The 20,409-nt window shown below is 46.0% G+C and overlaps 1 protein-coding gene and 1 pseudogene across 2 annotated transcripts in view; both read right to left on the bottom strand.

Annotated features, from left to right (window-relative positions):
- Window positions 1-6,490: 6,490 nt before the first annotated feature.
- LOC311532776 (forkhead box protein L2 pseudogene) lies at window positions 6,491-9,538 on the bottom strand (annotated as a pseudogene). Its single transcript, XR_014714592.1, has 2 exons — window positions 9,188-9,538; window positions 6,491-9,026 (listed from the first exon to the last, which is right to left on the bottom strand). The product of XR_014714592.1 is annotated as a forkhead box protein L2 pseudogene (transcript).
- A 3,610-nt stretch (window positions 9,539-13,148) lies between these two features.
- Window positions 13,149-20,409, bottom strand: part of TMEM201 (transmembrane protein 201) — a 52,507-nt gene continuing 45,246 nt past the window's right edge. Inside the window, exons 10-11 of the mRNA XM_084651798.1 lie at window positions 19,962-20,093; window positions 13,149-19,499 (exon numbers count right to left, since the gene is read on the bottom strand). Coding sequence (XP_084507924.1) covers window positions 19,402-19,499; window positions 19,962-20,093 — 230 coding nt within the window. The 3' untranslated portion in view covers window positions 13,149-19,401. The remainder of the gene's footprint in view (window positions 19,500-19,961; window positions 20,094-20,409) is intronic.

Raw genomic sequence — 20,409 nt, forward strand, 5'->3', positions numbered from 1 at the left:
ATTGGCAAATCTTTGAAAGGTGTCAGACACATGAAGAGAAGCGTGAAGGGAATGAACAATTAGCCAGGGCCCAGATTTTCAAAAATGACTGATTTTGCATACCTCACAACATTTCCAGTGGCTAAAGTGGTCCTGCCCTTGGAGGTGGGAGGTCCTGAGGTGGGGGACTGAGTGCTGTTCCCTGGAAGTAGGACACCCTGGGGGATTGGGTGCTGTCCTGCCCCCAGGCAGTGGGAGGTTTCTGGGGGTAGGGAAGTCGCAGAGTGACACCCGCCCCCCCCCACCACACACACACCTTGCAGCGGTAGCTCCTATCCCGCAGGGCTGGCTGAGCTTGGCTTCCTGCTCCGGATATCATGACCTGACTCCTGGGATTGCAGTGCTGCTCAGGTTTGGCCTGGCCCCCTCTTTAGCCACTTGAAACATTGGGAGGCATGCAAAATCATAGTCACGGGAGCTGCTACTTCAGATGAACAGAGGGTTTGGGGAGTCCAAGTGGGACAGTCCCACAAAAGCCAGGGCTGTTAGGAGATCTGGGTTTTGGGTGGCCAACTTAAACCATCTTAAAAAGAGACTGATTTTCAGAATCAGCCTCCTGTAACGTGTCTCAGGTCAGATACCCACATTCACTGGTCACTTTTGAAATCTGGGCCCAGGTCTAGCTAAACATGTATACCTTGCTCCTCACTGTAGTAGTGAAGCGTCTGAAGTTTCAAAGTCACTCTAAATTCATCTCTGGAAGCTGGAACAAGAGATATTTAAAAAAATATTCATAACTACAGTATTAGGGTCAGAAAGAGCGACTCTCTCTCTTCCTAAATGCAGGATTGTTCCATGCTTTGTCCAGCCTAAGTGTGAGTAATTTACTTGGATTATAAGGATCTTGGGACAGGGACTGATGCCTTTTTCTGTGTTTGTACAGCACCTAGCACAGTGGGGCACTGGCCCAAGACTGGAGCCCCTCGGTGCTACTGCAATACAAACAACAACCAGGTATGCAAATCTAACAGCTCCCTTTCTAAAGCCGCTGTATAGTAGTTTAACTATCGTAGAAAATATTTCTTGATGTCCAGTCTAAACTGTTTTACTTTATTCCATCCCATTATAGATTGTAGTCAGTTTCCCATTCTTGTCCTTTTTAACCAAGCTACATATATTTAATTCTTATAATGCCTCCTCCACTCTCTGCGTCTTTGTTGCTTCTCTTATTATCCTTTCTAACTGGCCTATGAGCTTGGAGTTCAAGCACAGGACTGAGACTTGGAAGATCTGGATTCTCCTCCCAGATATACCAGGCTCCTCATGTGACCATTAGCAAGTCACCTGCCATCTCCGTGGCTCAGTTTCTCCATCTGTAAAAGGGAAACCTATCTCACAGTGTTGCAGGAGGCTTAAATTGTTGATGCTTGTGCAATGTATTGAGATCCTTGGATAAAAACAACTACATAATGGCTGGATTGTAACTATAGTTAGGTGTTCCAAAATTGCAAATAAAATTCCACATAGGGGCTTAGCAACGCTGAATAGAGGAGGACTATCACCTATGGTTTTCAATTAGATGCTTCTCTGTATATAGCTCAAGGTGGCTAAAAAGCTGATTCTATTAATACTTTATGGGCTCATATCCAACGTGCTGGTCACAGTTACAAGCCTACTCTACAACAGAAAAGCTGGCCAATATAACTATGCAGGTATAGCTATACTGGCAAACTCTCCTAGTGTAGATGCAGCTTCTACTGGCAAAAGAGCGTTTTTCCTGGTGTAGCCCATACCAGGTTCCCTGGATTAAAAAGAAAAAAGCTCTACCAGCAAAGCACTCCCCCCCATATTAGGGCATCCACACTTGGGCTTTTGCCAGTATAGGAATGTCATTAAAATATCACCCCCCGCCCCCAGTGCACTATTAAACTGGCCATAATTTTGAATGTCAACCTGGCCATCCACAGGGGTCTTTCGGCATTAGTTCTAACGACTCCCTTCCATTCCCCCACCCCAGCATACTCTGGCTCCTGCCTATCAGACAGCACCTCCTCTGTATGTACCGTTGCAACTGCTGAGATCCGCTAAGGTGCTGGAGCTAAGAACCCATTGATCAAAGTCTGGGGGACAGTTGCAGAGTATTCTCAGCAGGGGGGCAGCAACTCTAGCATTCACTTATTCCACTGGTAAGACAGTCATGTTCTGTTGGCCTTACAGGAGTCATGGAAGGCCTCTCTCTTCTCAGGGTTTTTCCTTAGAAGATAATAACAAAGAGGAGGTTGGTTTCTACTGTCTTTTCTTTTTCTTTTTTTTTTTTGGGGGGGGGGGGAAGAGGAGAGAGAGAGAGTTGGTTAATCACAAAAGCTGTGTCCTCCTCCCTTTCAAATCTACAACATTTGCCTTGAGCTTGTAAAAACTGGGCCTGTTTAATCCATTAAAGTGAATCAATTCAACACCGCTGTGTGTGATTGTTTGTGGCTAAACTTAGGAAGTTACATTTTTCCAGATTAAAACTCATTTTATGAGTTTCTGCCAAATTTTTACAGTTTCTCTGAATCACCCTGTACTTCCTTCTTTGCTCCCCTTGGAGTCTGCATCACCTCCTAGCTTGAGACCATCTGTGAATTTAATTAACGTGCTAGTTACTTCCATCCACATCATTTACAATCTCACATAGATGTTCAAGCATAACACAATGCTTACCCCTAGGAGGCTCTACAAGTCACCTCACCCCAATTAGATGCAGTGCCATCTAAAAACTATCTTCATTAGGCATCAAAGATCCCTTCACCCCATTCAAATATGTAAAATGGGCGGGCATGTGTTCGTTCCAGCAAATGATTTTTTCTTTGCTCGGTCTCTCATAACAACATCTTGACACTTTGTCCCAGAAACTGGTAACTGCATGGTATTCAGTTGTCATCATCAATGTTCTGATGCTCACGCAGAGCAATACCACAAAACCCCTGAGGTTATCAACACAAAGCAGAGAAGACAGACAATGGAGCACATATTCCAGACTATACAGTCTAATTGCCTGACTAAAGAATTTCCATCTCACCCCTAGGATTTGCTGTGAGATTTCAGATATAAGGTTTATGGCCTGATTTTCAAAGTTGCAAAGCACCTGCAGTTCCCATTGACTTCACTGGGAGCTGGGTTTGTTCAGTGCCTCTAAAAACGTGGGCATTAATCATTTGGCTTTTTCTGCCTTTAAAGCCCATGAGCGTGCTCATGGCTGATCTCCCCATGCTGCCTGTTTTCTTAAATGCAGGAAGCTGGATAACTTTTTACACACAGAGCAATACTTGTGACTTGAGTTTGCATGTTTCATACTTTGTTTGATTCACTCTAGGATACTCTACTGCTGAATAGCAAAGGTCAAAGTATAAGCTCAATAGAGACAAACACCCTTTCATTTCCTTAGTAATGAACCTGAGAGCCATCACAACTCTAAAATAAGTCTGTTAGACGGTTTTCCTTACCCAACAGAAACTACCTTATGTGACTCCAGCTACAGGGTGTCAGGTTTTAAATTCGTGAAATGCAAAGGAAGCTGCATATATTGGGGTCAGTGGACATAGGTACAGCAATTCCTACATTTAGGAAAATAGAGACCCTTCCCCTCTCCACCACAGGGTAGAGCCAGGACCAAGAATGAAGGCAAGCCTAGGAATAAGACCACATCATCATACTAATGAAAACCCGCTCTCCCCTCGTAGATAGAGAATGGTGGGTGGATGACTTACAGGACTGAAAATACAAATCAGAGTCACCTCAAAGTCACAGGCTTGAATGAAAACCCATGCAAGTAGCAACTGAAAGCTGTTACTGCTTGGGTGGCTGGTCAGTTCCCTGTGTTCAAGGAGTTGATGGTCTCAGTCCAGCTACCATGTGGACTGCATAGTTAAAACCAACAGGGAAACTGGACCATTTTTTGCAGTCTTAAGAGAGAAGCTAAGGGCAACGGCAATGAACACAGGTGGAACAGTGTGGAGACACTTGCACAGCTAATGCCGTGTTTGTTTTGTGCATGGGAGGGAGGCTTTCAGTCTTCAGCACCTCCCACAAGCACCAAAATTTAAAAAAGTAGAACATTTTAGGAACCAGAGATAAACACCCTGTACTCTGCCCCACATTGATGATGCAGGAGGCGCACTGATGGAATCTAAGGAGTTCCATCTGACCCCCTTTGGCTAGCATGTGGTAATAAAACGAGGCTTTCCATAGGGTAGGAAGTGAGCCAGAGAAAAGGTCAGGGGACCCTTGAGGGACACACAAAAAATACTTCCTCCCCCCCCCCACAGGTTAGAGCTTTACTATCTAATGCTTTCATGTGCACCAAACATCTAACTACTGCCAGGAATAAAGCACTTTTTCACCATCAGCTGAAATATCCAACTGCTAGGGGTTGGTGTTATTTGGTGGCCTTCTCATACCAGCATGTCTGTGGTGACCCCATCAGTTTCTGCACAATTTTTGTTTAACACTAAAAAAACATTGTTCTCTCATTTTTTGTATTGCAGTAGCACCTAGGAGGCCCACTTATAGACCAGGACCACATTGTGCTAGGCACTGTACGAACAAAGACAGTCCTGCCCTAGAGAGCTTGCAATCTAAGACTTTCCTAGTGTGGCTGCAAAGAAAATTTTCTGCATGTGAACTAAATATGAACTGGTGTGTTTATCTTCTTGAGTCTGCAGACAGACCAAAACAATAACTATAGATGAAAGGTATGAACTATGCCTTTCATCACACTGGTGGTATTGGCTCTGAAGCCATGTGACAATATTGAAATGTCACCATTTCACTATGGTTTCTTTTAGCAGAAGCATTCCTCTTCTCTGTGATTGCATTCACATTTTGGGATTACAGGAAGAGCAGAGTAGAGTATGACTACTACTTTCCCCCTGCCCTCCCCTCCCCCAAGAATCATACCCCTGCCAACAGTTTACAAGCTCAGACCCTGACTGCCCATTCAGGCCAGATCACTGAAAAATTAAACAAAACAATTCACCACCCTATTTAAATGGAATTCATTATTTTCAAACTTCTTCTACTTAGTTTTGAAAGGCTAACGCCCATTCTGATGGGAGCTGGAATGTTATAGATGCCAACAGCAGGAGAGCTGGATCTGTCTTGTACATTTCACCTGTGGCTGCCCACCAGTAACTGCAAGTCCTGCATTGGGTTTTTCCCTCATTTGAAGACAGACATTCTGATACAAGGAAAGGAAACACACTAACAAGCCCTGACCTCTGTAATAAAGCACAAAGCTGATCAGTTGTCTCCTTTTACTATGGTAATTTTTGAAAGGTTTATTTCTCTCCCACTCGTAGACACAGTCATACATATTATGCATATATTTGATATATGTTATAAGGCAGCAAATGTTAAAAGAACATGAACTACCATTATTAACTTCTTTTTGCTTGGTGATAACTTTCTGAAAAGATCTATGGGGCTAAACTTTTCATCCCTGCTTCCAGCCTAAGGTTTTTATTTAATATATTTTATAATTCATATGTATTTCATACAGAGAGAGAGAGTATATATATAAATCTGAGGAAAGACCATTCAAAGATTTTTGAGTTATGAGAGGGGGGAAAAAAACCAAAATTTCCTTTTTCAGTTTAAAAAACACATGCGCGCACACACACACGCTCATGTATCTCACAGATAACTCAAAAGTGGCTGGGGACAAAAAATTCCACCGTGGCAGAGGCTCCAGTAACACATTGTATTTATCTCGGGTCTACAGTTTATTTTACTCCTTTGGCTACCTCTTCTATAGTCTGTCTTTTGTCTTCCATTAACTTCTAGGGGAGTCTGGTGTATACTTAAAAGCCTGGTCTATACTTAAAAATTGGATTGACCTACCTAAGCTACTCAGGGCTGTGACAATTTTGCATCCTGAGCACCGTCCGCAGTGAGGTCGACCTACCCCCCCCCCCCCCACCGGGTAAATGCAGCTAGGTCAGTAGAAGGGTTTTTCTATCTGCCTAGCTACCACATCTCAAAAAAGTAGATTAACTACAGTGAGGGAAAAGCCCCTTCCATGGAATTATCCACTGTAAAATCCCAGAATTATTTCTTCGTAGCTTTTTTTCTGCATTTAATACCCAAAGTTCAGCTATAAGCAGGTGGTCTGTTGAACAATATATTAGGGTTCACATTAAAGCAACAGTGGAAAATTACTTATTTATCTGAAAATCTTAATACTGCAACAAATGGATATTTCTTATATACACTTGCTTCACCAACGGATGGTCCCATAACTAAAATCTACTAAGGTTGCTAAAATTTTGTTTGTGTTGTATTATGGAAGTTAGTTTGAAGAACAACAACTTCAAAACTACTTTAAAGATTAAATATTAGAACTCTGGTCTAGTTTGGGTGACACATTCTTTTAAATCAAGGGGAGGGAGGAAGTCAACACAGTATTAAAAATAGTTTAAATAAAGCCATATTTTTTATAAAGTAACAAATATTTATTGAAACAAGTCTCAAAATGTAACACACCAGAAAATGCTGCTATGCATATTGATAGTATCTCAACCATTCATTTCTATAACAAACTGCGATTTCGACTAGAAATACTATTTGCGTTTAGAATCTTTTTTTGACAGGAAAAGAGCTGAAGCCACTCCTGAAATTCAAACAACAAAAGGACCGCTGCATTGCCATTATAACCCTGTTCACAATAACTATACTAACAAGGAACAGTATATAAAATGCCTCTGACTTCACTTCAACCAAAATAGTTTCTCTTTAAATATAAAAAAGTAAGGATTACAAGATTTATCCCAAAAGTCTTTGGTATTTAGCATCTTTTTAAAAAATAAAGTTATTCCTTTACATAACGCTTTTAAAAAAAAAAGTTCAGAAATTGAGTTTTGAAGGACATTTGCAAAAATATTTCACTTTTAAAAATGATAGCACATTACTTTCAGTCCCCAAAACAATTTCTCAGACTTAACAAAACTGAAATATCAGTTCATCAACTTCTCTTGCTTACAGATAACAGCCCAAGGTCAGGCATTTCCAGTTTCACTAGTACCACTGAATTTAACACAATAAAAGAAACAATGGTTATGCAGTGGAGAATTCACGTTTCTTAGGAGCCACCGGAAAGAATGAAACAAGGCAGCATACTTTAAATCCCTTCAATAATCCAAAAAAAATAAAATAAAATAGACAGGTTTTTAAATTCCTAACAGATGTACCAACCACCATTTTCAAATATATTGTCCTTGATGCTTCCTCAGTAACTGCGTATTTTAAAGCGGCTTTCACGAATAAAAGTCTCTGAAAACGTTAACACTATTCTTACTTAAACAACACATTATACCACTTCTACAATAACTATGTAACAGGAAACTAGCCTGAAACTCTTCATTCTTTCTTTGGAACAAGAAAGTTTTGACCCCAAATTCAAGTTATTTATAATACTTTGCAGACAGGGAATTTCTAAAATATTAGGGTTAGTTTTGCAGAACAAATAACGTCCTCTAGGATCCTCTGCCCGGAGAAGAATCAGTTTGGAGAGAATTAGAGCTGCAGGGCGAATCTCCGGAGCCCTGATATTGTTAGTGAAACGCACAACTCACTGTATTCATTTGGACTTCAAAGTTAATGCTTGTGTTTGCATTTATAATGTGGTACTGTCCCAGTTCCTCCCCTTTCCAAAGCAAGGGAAGTACAGGCTCACTTCCGAAGTCCATTCCGATGTGGCTCCTCTTCTCAGAACTGTGGTTCCCCTTTCAACCGAATTTGCACCCCCTTCTTTCAGCGAGGCTCCCCAAAAGCCTTTCAACGACTCCTCTTTAGAGGCGGCGCGCAACAAACCTCGCCTGCCGGTTACTGCGTTAACACGGGAGGGGTCCCCGTGATCAATCCAAGCGCTCCCCGCAACGCTCAGAGGAGAAGCGGGGAGAAGGGGAGAACACGGGGTTGTTTGGGCTCCGATCCCGATCCGCCGGGGAGAGGGAAAGGCCGGGGCACCTCTCAGGGTCCGGGCGCAGCACCCGGGGCCCTCTCCTGTCCGATGGCCAAGGAGTCAAAGGTCTATGCCGGCGGGCAAGGCGCCGTAGGGTCTCTCCTGCTCCCCCCAGTACCGCATGAAGGGCAGCTCCGGGGGCTGCTGGTAAGGGCAGCCGGACCCCGCTGCGGCAGGGCTCAGCTGCGGATGCGCCACCGCCCCGGGCAGCAGCAGCCGCGGGCAGGGGCCGTAGCCGCCCAGGGGCGCCGGGCACGGGGCGGGGCGGCCGCTGCTGAGCGGGCAGCCCGGCGGGCCTTGCCCCAGGGACGCCCAGGCGCTGCCCAGCAGGTAGGCGCCCGGGGGGCTCTGGCGGGGCAGGTAGGCGGGCGGCTGCGGGCCGGCGGGGGCCGGGCCGGGCCCAGCCAGGGCGGCCCGCTGGGGTCTCTGCACCCGCCGCCGGCGCCGGTAGTTGCCCTGCTGGAACATGTCGTGGAAAGCCGGGTCCAGGGTCCAGTCGCTGCCCTTGCGCTCGGCGCCCCGCGCCCGGGGCAGCTTGAGGAAGCAGGCGTTGAGGCTGAGGTTGTGGCGGACGCTGTTCTGCCAGCCCTTCTGGCCCAGCCGGTAGTAAGGGAAGCGCCCCGCGATGGACTGGTAGATGCCGCTCAGCGGCAGCCGCTGCCCCGGGCTCTCCCGGATGGCCATGGCGATCAGCGCCACGTACGAGTAAGGGGGCTTCTGCGGGGCGGCCTCCCCCGCGCCCTGCCCGTCTCCCGCCGGCGGGGGGCCCAGCGCTCCGGACCCCGCGCCCTCCATGGCGCCGGCGCACGGCGCTGGAGGAGGGGAGGGGGAGGGGCCGGGGGTGTCCCGGCGGCGCCGGTCGCTTCTGGGTCCCAGCCCGGGCGGGCGGCTCCCGGTCCCTGGGCTCCCTGCGCTCCCCCTCTCGGGCTCCTGTCTGCGGAGCCGGCCCCGTGCGCTCTGCCTGCCCTTGTGCCCTGGCCGGGGGGCCGCCCCCCGGCTCTCAGAGCTCCTGGCGCTTGTTTAGGGTCACGGCCAGGTCACGCCTTTGCTGTCATTAAAAACAAAAACAAACAAAAAAACCAAACCCAAATACAGCAGCCGGTCAAGAGGTTGCACCTGGACCCCGCCCTCTCCCCGCACCGGGCAGAGCCTGCAGGGCGCGTTAAAGGCGGGTAAGGAGAGCGAGTTCCCCCCCTCGCACAAACTCACCGGCTGCGAAGGGGCCCCGCCGCCTGCCTCCAGGAGAGACAGCGGGGTCGGGGCCGAAGCGGTCCTCCGCTGCGGGCAGGGTCCAGGGAGAAGGGCCGGCAGCAGGGGGGCCCCAGGGCAGCATGGCCCTGCGCCGAGACATCCCCTCTCCCCGTAGGCCCGGCCCCTGAGCTTGGCCACAGGAGCGTGAGCTAAGGCCTTGTCCACACTGGGCAGCTGCATTGTTTGTAAGGGGACTCGTTCAAGCCGCCCCGGCAGGGCTGGCGCAGCCTGGGGCGCAGCCCGCTCATCACCTTAAGTCAGGGCAGCTGCAAGGCGCTCTCGTACCTCAGCTGCCAGCCGCAGAGCATTCTGGGAGATTGCACAAGCCCAGCCCTGGCCTGAGGGAGGACTCTTGGGGGGCCCTATGGCCACTAAAACAAGTGAACCAAACAGTATCTAGCCCCCCAGCAGCACAGCCCCTTCCCAAGGGCAGGGATTGCCTTGAGCTTGGACAATGCTGGGGGTATTTCAGTCCTGCTCCAGGACACACACACTGTTCCTGGGACATTTTGTTCCAGCACGGAAAGCTGTGGGCCTAATGGTAAATTTAAAAGAATACACAGAGCAGCATCTACTTGCCTCTTTCTTGGCTGTGACTATACATTCAGCAGCAAAAAGAAAGGCCCCTTGATAAGCAGTTAAAGGGAGTTAGTTGATGGGAAAAGCCTTGAACACAGATAACCAAGACCAAGAAGAGAGTGCAAGATGGTTTAAGGTCTATCACAGTAAAGTTTAAAATTAGTGCCAACACCCCTTACGCTTATGAAAAGATAACTATTAAATAATTTAAAGTAATGACAGGTAAACCTCCTCCCGTTGAAATCACTGCTGGAAGTCAGTAGGACTTCTGCCAGTGATTTCAACCAGAGCAGACCTGTAAACAATATTTGAATTACAAAGTGTGGGTCAATGCTACCATGTGAATATAAAAGTTATTTACTTGTCAATTTATACATCTATTAATTTAAATGAGAAAATTAAATTAGCAAATTATACTATATATGTTTTGCAGAGTGTGTGAGGTAGAGAAAGGCTAGTAAGTAAAATTGGGGAATCACTATTTTTTTTTTTTTTTTAAATACTGTCAGCACATTGAGAAAGTTACCATTCACCAAGGAATCAACATATGGGTCTTGAACCCTCCATAGAAAGTGTCTGAGTTTGACTTGTGGCCTAAGTGGCCAACCAGGCTCAATCTAGCACTCTATCCAGTTTAGTAACCCCAGCAGCCTCCCTTATATCAGATAGATAGAGGATGACGTCTGCTGGATGATCCCATAAGTGAAGGCGGCATAGTGGCAGAATGCTACAGTGCTACGGCAACTCCTGCCCACGCTATGCCGTCTCATCACAGTCTGCCACATTCACAAGTACGACAATTCACCAAACACTAAAATGTAAGAGTCAATGAGAGAGGGATAGTCTAGATTCTGGTTACACAACAAGTCACATTAGATCCTTAAAGAGCCTCTGCAGCTGCTTCCAACCACTTACCTAACCTAACCAAAGCTGTCTTAATTATAAGTCAAAACCTTACCTACCTTTGCCATTAATTTAATAAAGTTATTGGTGCTTGTTTGTCTGGGCAACAGAGGCTCTGTTCTGCAGAAACAATTTTTATAAAATGAAGAAAGAGAAATGTATTTGAGTGTCATTTTGTTGCATTTAGATCCAAAGCAGCAATAGCTTGATGCTAGTGGATCACACAAAAGCCGTCATGATACGTTTAATTGATTCCTAAATCTCTTACCTTCACTCTCGGACTTAAAGTAATGAGGGTAGAAATAGCACAAAGATATTCAGGATGAAATATCCCTGCCACCAACTGATAGCTCTCCTTTGAAACAGTTTCTGTTGACGTTTCAGAGTAGCAGCCATGTTAGTCTGTAGCCTCAAAAAGAAAAGGCTTCACTAGTACTCCTTTTCTTTTTTCTGTTGAGGGTGGTTTGTAAGGAAGTATGGATGGATTATGGAGGTACATCTCCTCTGCAATGGTGTTCAAGTCTTTGCACACTGCAATGAGAATACATCACTACCACTGCTCTTAACTGTAGACCCATGACATTCCAGTAATACCTGACAGTGTTTGAAATGAGAAGTTTGCATGGTACAAGGACAATGCAGCCCTTTTAGAGAGTCCAGCAATATTCTCTTCCAGGGCTATTCTGATATCTTCCTATTGGTGCAGTTCAGTGCATTTGAAAAGGAGAAACTGAACAAAACATCACTCTTCAGCTGTATCATTATAAGCCAGGTACAGAAGTCTTCACAGATGAGGATGCAATATTATCAACTTGAAGCATTCTATCTTTAAAGAGGAGAATGAAAATGATGCAGGGAATTATTGACCATTCAGCCTAACTTTGATACCTGGAAAAATACTGGAACAAATTATTAAACAATTAATTTGTATCCACCTAGAATAATAAGGTGATAAGGAATAGCCACCATGGACTGGTCAAGAACAAATCATGCCAACCAAATTTCCTTCTCAGTGAACAGTGGGGAAGCAGTAGAGGTGATATATCTTGATTTTAGTAAGGCTTCACAATCCCACATGACATTCTCAGAAGCAAACTAGGGAAATGTGGTCTAGATGAAATTACTGTAAAGTGGGGGGGACGGGACACAGCTGTTTGAAAGACCATACCGAGTAGTTATCATTGGTTTGATGTAAAACTGAGGGGGTGGGGGAGAGAGCAAGAGTAGTAGGTGCGATAGGGGTTAGTCCTGGGAATGGTACTATTCAATATTTTCATTAATGAATAGTGGAGCGGAGAACATGCATATACAATTTGCAGATGATACCAAGCTTCAAGGGGTTGCAAGCACTTTGGAGGACAGGATTAGAATAGAAAATGACCTTGACAAATTGCAACGTTGGTCTGAATTCAACAAGATGACATTCAATGAAGACAAGTGCAAAGAACTACACTTAGGAAGAAAAAAATTAAATGCCCAGCTAGAAAGAGGGGAAATAACTGGCTCAGAGGTAGTACTGCTGGAAAGTATCTGGGGGTTCTAGCGGATCACAAGTTGAATAGGAGTCAACAATGCATTGCCATTGCGGAAAAGGCAAATATTCTGGGATGTATTAACGGGAGTGTTGTTTTTAGAACAGGGGAGGGAGTTGTCCTGCTCTACTTGGCACTGGTGAGGCCTCAGCTGGAGTACTGTGTCCAATTCTGGGCACCACACTTTATGAAAGATGTGGACAAATTGGAGAGAGTCCAGAGGAGAGCAACAAAAATGATAAAAGGTTTAGAAAACCTAACCTATGAGGAATGGGCATGTTTAGTTTAGAGAAACAAAGACTGAGGGAGGGACGACCTGATAACAGTCTTCAAATATGTTAAGGGCTGTTATAAAGGGGACAGGGGGATCAAGTGTTCTTCTCCTTGTCCACTGAATGTAGGACAAGACATAAGGGCTTAATCTGCAGCAAGGGAGATTTAGGTTAGATCAGGGGTGGGCAAACTTTTTGGCCTGAGGGCCAAATCGGGGATGTGAAACGGTATGGAAGGCCAGATAGGGAAGGCTGTGCCTCCGCAAACAGCCTGGTCCCTGCCCCCTGACTGCCCCCCTCTGAACTCCTGACCCACCCGACCCATACAATCCCCCCCCCCGCTCCTTGTCCCTAACTGCCCCCCCCGACCCCACCCCCTATCCAACTCCCCCACTCCCTGCCCTCCCTCCCCCCTCAAGAAGAGAAGGAATGAAAACTATCCAGTAGATTCTAGCATTAAATGGAAGGGAAAAACATACAAAATAAAGAGACTGAAGAACAAAGAAGTCTCCCACACCAGAAGAAAAAGTGTCTGGAAATTAGCACCCCCATTCCATAACAATAAATAGAAAAAATTTTCAGAGAAACTTCAGAAAGACAAAACACATTTGCTTTAATGTGTCCTGGAGGTTGCCAAACACCAGCAATAAAAGGAGGGGGGAAAAAAGTGGTAGTCTTTAAAGTCTACATTCAAACAAGAAGCTCTGATTAACCCACTCAGATCTTCCAAAATTTTAACTTCCACTACAAAATTAAAACATAAGCTTACCTGACAAGTATAAGCAAAACCCTGCCAAAGGAGAACACAAATCACAAGGCTATTGTCATAATTGGACCACCTTGATACTGAAGAGCTTGCACATATGGCGTTTGGGGGGCTGAATCTAGCAGCGCTTATGCACTCACATGACTAATCCCTACTCATGCGAAGTAATGCCATGGAAGAAAATAGCACTACTTGCATGTGTCAGGATTGCAGGATCAGGATCTAAGCATCTTCACTCTCTCTCTCTCTCTCTCACATACACACCTTTGCCTATGAAACACTGGAAGACATAATGGCAAATTACTATTTGTATAACAGTATTGCCTAGAGGTCCCCGCTGAGATCAGGCCCATTGATGCCAGGGGCTTTACCTACAAATAGCAGGAGTCCCTGCCTCAAAGGAGATTAAATGACAAAGTCTACTGAAAGAGGCAACTGAATGTGGCTAATAATTAAGAACATTAAGTTTGCTGCACGAAATGGCTTTCCTTTCACCTGGAGGGGCTCAGGCTTCCAAGCACGATCTTTCTCAATCTTCCCCATCTCTGCTCTCTAACCTGGGGCTCCTCCTTGCCTTGAATCACAGGCCTCTCCTCATCTTGCCCGGCCCCATGACAATGAGGCTCAGGACACTCCAGTAGTAATGCAAAGATACTGGCTTAGTCCATGTTGGAGTTGTAGTACTTCCATTCTGGGTTGTCATGAAGTCCCATCCTCCAAGCGACTGCTCTGAAACGGAGGTAGAGGAGGGAGGCTCATGAGGCGTGCAGTTTGGATCCCACCCAGCCAGCTGAAAGTCATCCTTCCAGAGCCCCAGCCTGCGCAGGGAGCAAGTGGCCTGATCTTACACAAATCTTGAGAATTACCATGTGGTGCTGCCACCAAGACACACATTTTTACTTACTTCCTCTAAATTAACATCAGGCTCCAAAGACATTTTAAAACGAATACATCTATGAAATCAACACATTAGGTAGTAGGATTATAAAGCAGTTTCCCATTACACCAGTGTTTATCAACTATTATGTAGTCTGCAATAGTGTCCAAAGGCTCCCATCAGTGCTGAGACCCCACTGTGCTAGGCAGTTATATCAGTATCCACCAGTCTCATTTTTCTATGCTTAAGTTGCATTGTATTTGGCACAAGGAAACCCAACGTGCATAGTGCATCCCAGCTAGCTAGCTGGAGTGTGAGACTAGCACTGGGTTCATAGGCTAGTTACTTACCACTGGGTGTCCAGACTGGCAATGGAGAATAAATAAAGGACCATACAGGGCTAGCAGGAACAAACTCTCCCCATTAAAAAGACATTCTGGTCCATTTCCCCACGGGTAGGCAGCAGGAATACCGAATAGTAAAGCAGAATTTGAAAAATGCTTCTTTGTATTCATCAATAAGAAAGCACTGAAAGGGGAAGTCCCTAATTTTTCTAGTACACCTTATCGATCACACCTTCTGTGCTAATGAATGGACCTGATATGTCCAGCAGAGATGAGTCTAGACGATTAAATGACTGATAATGGGAAACAGACCCTCTCTCTCTCTCTCTCACTACTGATGTTCTAGCAAACTAGAAATGAAAGTTACCACCAGCTCTGTGGCAGGTCAGTGGCTGACATGGTACCTGTTGGTGGGTCTCAATTTAGTTTCTAATAGATACCTGTCCACATCACAAAATTCCCATTCACAACCGACACCCTGACTGGCAGTCTCCATGGAGGAGAAAGAATCGAATGGGCAAGATTATCAAGTTTCCCACTCACCCTAAAGGCGATTCCCTCCAGGTCAGGGTTGAATTTCATTGGTGGGGCACTGCATGGGGGCAACTTGCATTGCCTTGAGTTGTCTGCTAACTCTGTGTAGCTTTGAGATCACAGCTTGATTGCAAGGTACGCATGCGCACACACCAGCGGTCTCCCCCCCACCCACATGCGCGCACGGACACACAGAAATAAAAGACACATTTAAATGAGATTTATAATTTCAAATTTTTTGGGGTATTTTTTTCTGTTGTTTTTTAAAGAAAAATAATCCTCTTTAAACACCGAGCATGAACTAAAAACCTCCTGGGGACAGATTTCCCCGTAACTGGAGCACAATATAACTAAACTGTACAGTGTCAGAGCCCAAAGCAAGCATACAGATAACATACAACATTTCTTTAGTAGGAGATAAGGTTTAGGACTCCGCTTTATCATCATTCCCCCCCTCCCCAAATACCTACTTCTACCAGCAGGTACCTCAAACCTTTCCCCACCCATCCAAGGACACGGAGGATTTGATAGTCACTTCTGGAGGCAGCGTTTGTGGAAACAGCTTCCTTGCACTGACGAAATAGGTGCTTTCTGACGTTCTTACAGACATCTGGGATAGAAGTTAAGGAAGGGTGGTTGGGAAATATAGCAGTATCCAGAGATATCCAGAGGCAGCACAGGCTCCCAGCTGCATCACTTTAGAGACCCCCAACTAGTTCGGCAATGTTTCACAATATTACTGTCACCCAGGAATAGGGAGTGGGATTTGGACGTTCACTGGCCAAAATTTGCCACTGAGTAAGCGGGCTGAACTGCAGCGAGTTCAGTCCGCTTATGTGCCAGGAATGCTTACCTCTAGGTCTGGGCTATTATAGGATATGACAACTCGTTCTCCAAACTCTCTTCACTCCCTGAACAATATACACAACACCTGCTGATACAGCTACGCTCTTGAAAAGTAGCATTGGGAATCCAAGATCCCGCCCTTAATTCAGAGCTGACATCATCATGCGAAGACTCTCCAGGGTCTTGGGACATGCATAATAAATCTGGGCACAGAGAAGAAGGATGTGTGCATCTTTAAGGGAGGATGGGGAGGAGAGAGGGTGATCATTCAGCAGCAGGGCTGAGGTTCCTTTTGGTAAGAGTTCATTTATGTCCCACCTCTCAGTCAACCTTGACCTTATTTAAATAAAGCTCAAATCTTGTTTAATGTACAGAAAGTTTACATCCATCCCCCACTCCTAAAAGGCTTTTACAGCAAAAACAATTGGAAAAATAAAATTCCATCCCTGAACAATATTGTACGAAGACCCATGCCACCAGCAATTCATGCACAAAGATTTTGACCGGGGAACCATTTTTTTGATTCCTCCAAACCAGCGTTATATAGAACAGCAGCAGGATGGACATACTGTCCAGTAGCTGGATTAGGGCTGACAATATAGTGACAAACATGGGCTCAGATCTTTCAAAATGAAGAAACTCTTCAAACATTTATACACACACATGCACACACACTAACAACAGTGAAGGCTCTGCATCAGCAATAGCATCGCTCCTGCTTTGTTCTAGCACCAGATTGAAAGGGCTTGTGAATTTCCTCTTAAGTGAGAGCATCCAAAAAGTCTTAAAACGGCTTCAGACAGGGTCACCTAAATGCCTGGCCAGGAGCCCAACCTCCTGGCAGCAGATTCAGAAATGGAATCAGGGAGTTCCTGAAACAAGAAACATGCAAGAGGAAGAAAGGAGGGGCTGGGAGTCTACAGAGCCGCGGGTGCTGGGAACAAAGAAGAAATGCTAGACAGGGGCAAATCCAGCACTGGAGTTTGGTGGGGACAAATAAAAACCATGTGAAGTGGGGCCATGTGCTAGATGTGGCGGTGGGTAAATACAGCACAGACCGTGAGGTGAGAAGTGAAACGAATTTCGTAGCATAAGCAAAGTCACAGTGCACATCTATCACAATAAGACATACAAGACCACCATACTCTACGGCATGCCAGTCTCCACTTAGGAGCATGTGAGCACGCCAAAAGTCAGGACAAGGGGCCCTGACCAGGATACCACGGGTTGCTGCGGGTCAGGAGTGAGTTACAGGGCCACAGCGGTATGGAGAATGCTTGTGGAATGCCACTACCAGTTTTTTGCCTGTATGAACACTAAATACAACCCAAAGAAACATCAGAGGGACACAAATCTCACCACTATGAGGTCGCAGACTAGCCCAAACATGGGAAACATTTAATGCAAGTTACAAAGAGTTACTAATCAGCATAGGGCATGGCCCACTATTTCTGATACAGTTGCTAGTCTGAATCTAGGCCGTGGGGAAGGAGTTGCCTGGTAGACAGCCAGGCCAGAACACCAAAGGAGGGTCCAGACAAAGCTACAGAGTCAGAGATCCTGCTTCCACAATCTCTTGATAAGAGCCCGTGGCAGTCAGTCAGTCTCCTGCATGTGACGAGAGAGAGGAGAAGGCAGTAGGAGGGCTTCGCGGACCAATAGGGGCTATAAGAAGGTTGCTAAGATAATGCAAGAATAGGTGCAGAGACACAGGGAGAGCAAGACTTGAGTCACCAGCAATAAAGGCCACTTACCTGGATGGGCAGCACATTGATTAGTGTGTTTGGTTATCACTTTGTTTGTCCTAGGAGAGGGCATGACGGCTCAATAAGCAACATGAAGGAAAAGCAGTTTCTTAAAGCACCAGATCTCTACTATGAGGTGAGATTTTCAGATTAATAGGGAAGTCTGTTATCGCCAACAGACTACCACAGTGGTTGGTTGTGGAGGAGGAGGAGGAGGAGGAATGCCCAAAGTAGCCAGTAGAAGGGCATGCAGAGGGGAAGAGACATGGCAAGCGCAATTCAGTAGATCCAAAACAGAAGAAGATGTGGAGAGGTAAGAGGATTCAAGACCAAAAGGAGAACAGGACCAGAACCACAGGAAGGTTCTGGGCAGAGTCCTGTCATGCTTCAGAGGCCTCATCCTTTGGGCCAGCCAGGTCTCCCTTTGTGCCATGTGGTTGGGATGGAGGAATTTAGACATTGGGGCCATAATTTTCAGACATGCCCATGATTTTGGGTGTCCAACTGGACACCTTAAAGGCACCTGACTTCCAAGGAGCGCTGAACACACCCTCTGGAAAAAAATTACCTGGCTCCTTTAAGGCATCTCAAGTTGGACACCCAAAAAATGGAGACTTTCAAAATTAGAAACTATTTTTGAAAGTCTTGGGCTAGCACCATGGATTTTAAGGGACATCCTGGACGTTTAGCTGGTCTGGTGCATCTCTAGCTGAGACAGACTTGCAGTTTAGCCAAGAAGGCAATACCTTAAATAATGAATGATAAAGGCCTCCACCAACCATGAGGAGCCAGGCCTCTAGAGTGGGGCATGTTATCAGACTCCTCCCTGTTAGAAGTGCTCTTCACACAGTTTCCAAAACAGTATGTTTATGTGGTTTACAGTAAGAACAAGCTGTGCAGCTCCCAATGTCAACAAACACATCAGCAGTCAGAGCTGCAGCCTGGAGCTCCTGAGGCCCGATGCAAGCGCATCAGGGCACATATTACAGTAGTATTGGCGAGGCAAAAAGCATCGGTTTGCTTTTTTAATGCAGATGTGCCCAGCTCTACAGCAGCTGTACTGGTTTGAGCAATGGACATGAATGGTTACCGGGAGCCAGAATTGCAGGAAGGCAACTGGCTAGAGACCTCAGACAGCAGATCACACACACACACACACACACACACAGAGCAAGAGAATCACAGAGCAGCTAAGGTCCCCACTATGGGTTCCGGAAACCTTAAGGAGGACATAAAACCATTCATATAGAACAGAACCGGGGAGAGTGAGAGGGAGGGAGAATAGGTGCCAACAAGGAAACCAGGCTGGGGAAGCCATTTCAATAATTGAAGACCAGGTCCTGCTTCTTGTCTCCAACTTATTGTTCAAATTCTTCTTATTCCATCGTGACCGTCCATCCAAGGTTGGTTAATAGGTGGGAAAGATGGGGTGAGACAAAGCCAACCAGGTCATTTACATCTTCTCCGGTTCATGCCGCGGACAGATTCTTTAGAAAGAAGATGCAAGGGACGTTAGCTGACCTCTCACCTTGAGCTGGGTATTACGAAGAGTCCCGCTGGCCACCTCCAGCATCACAACAGCCCTTCAATACGTTCTGCTCCGAGGTGGCAGCAGCAGCTGTCTGGCCCGGTGTCCCTGCAGCCTGGCAGGCAGTGGTTGATAAGCAGCATGCGCCTGTGGCATGGCCATAGGACACCAAAGCTGCGGTTGAATTGTTCTCGTGTCAGTCTCTTGGGAAGTAGGTGGCGTCACGAAGAGCTGGGGCGGCGCAGGTCAGCGCAGGCTCTGGTAGAGGTAGGCTGATGTGAAGATCGCATTGGCTGTCAGGCTCACGGCAAGGAGACCTCGGATAGTGGAGTTACCAAAATGACCTTTGCAGGGGCGGAGACGGGAGGGAGGGGGGGGAAAAAAAGAAAAGAAGATGCCAGTAAGAACTGGTAAGGAACTTGATGAAATAACGATGAACAGAAGTCTCCCTTTCCAGGCCCAATGTTTTTATTCGGATCAGAAGTTGGTGAACCAGGTTTCCAGCCACAATCCAGGCAGGAAAGACTCTGATGTACTTCTCCATCCAATTCTTTCCCATTCCCTTCTAATCTCACCCACCGTTTCCTGACCCAGGAGAACACTGTAGTGCTCAGTGTTTCTCTGACAATCTGAGGAATAAGGAGAGCCTTGTAGTAAAGGCACAGGACTGGCACAGAGGAGATCTGCTGCCTTCTCCTGTCTCTGCCAATTATTTTTGTTTGATTATTGCCAAGTCACTTAGACACAATGAACAGTTCGTTCTCTCTCTCTCTCTCTGAGACACACACACACAGCCTGCCACCCACCTCTCCAGCCTGCTGGGTCTTCTCCTTTGGTGGTTGTGTCCACCACACAGGTGGATGAATGTGATGAATTATCCTCTTTTTTGATGGAATTATTACTGCAAATACTCCCTCTTTCCATGACTGACCTCATATCTGCAAGAGGAGAGGAAGAGGCACCATCAGAAAAAAACAGATGCAATGGAAATTATAAGCCTGTCGCCAGAATTGGATGGTGAAACATTGCAGAGCAGTGCTGCACAAGAGGTTAGGACTGGAAGTGAAGACAAAAGACAAATCCAGGAGCTCTTTGGCATAATTCATCAGTGTGAAACAAACAATCTTACCACAACTGCAATGGCTGGATGAATTTCAGAAGTCAGAATGTAATTATTTAAGCTAGAATGTGGTCAGGACAATTGGGTTAACACCCTTAATCATGTGAAAGCACCTATGATCATCCAAATAATAA

This window comes from Lepidochelys olivacea (genome assembly GCF_965140295.1).
Source record: "Lepidochelys olivacea isolate rLepOli2 genome assembly, chromosome: 18".
NCBI classification, from domain to species: Eukaryota; Metazoa; Chordata; order Testudines; family Cheloniidae; genus Lepidochelys; species Lepidochelys olivacea.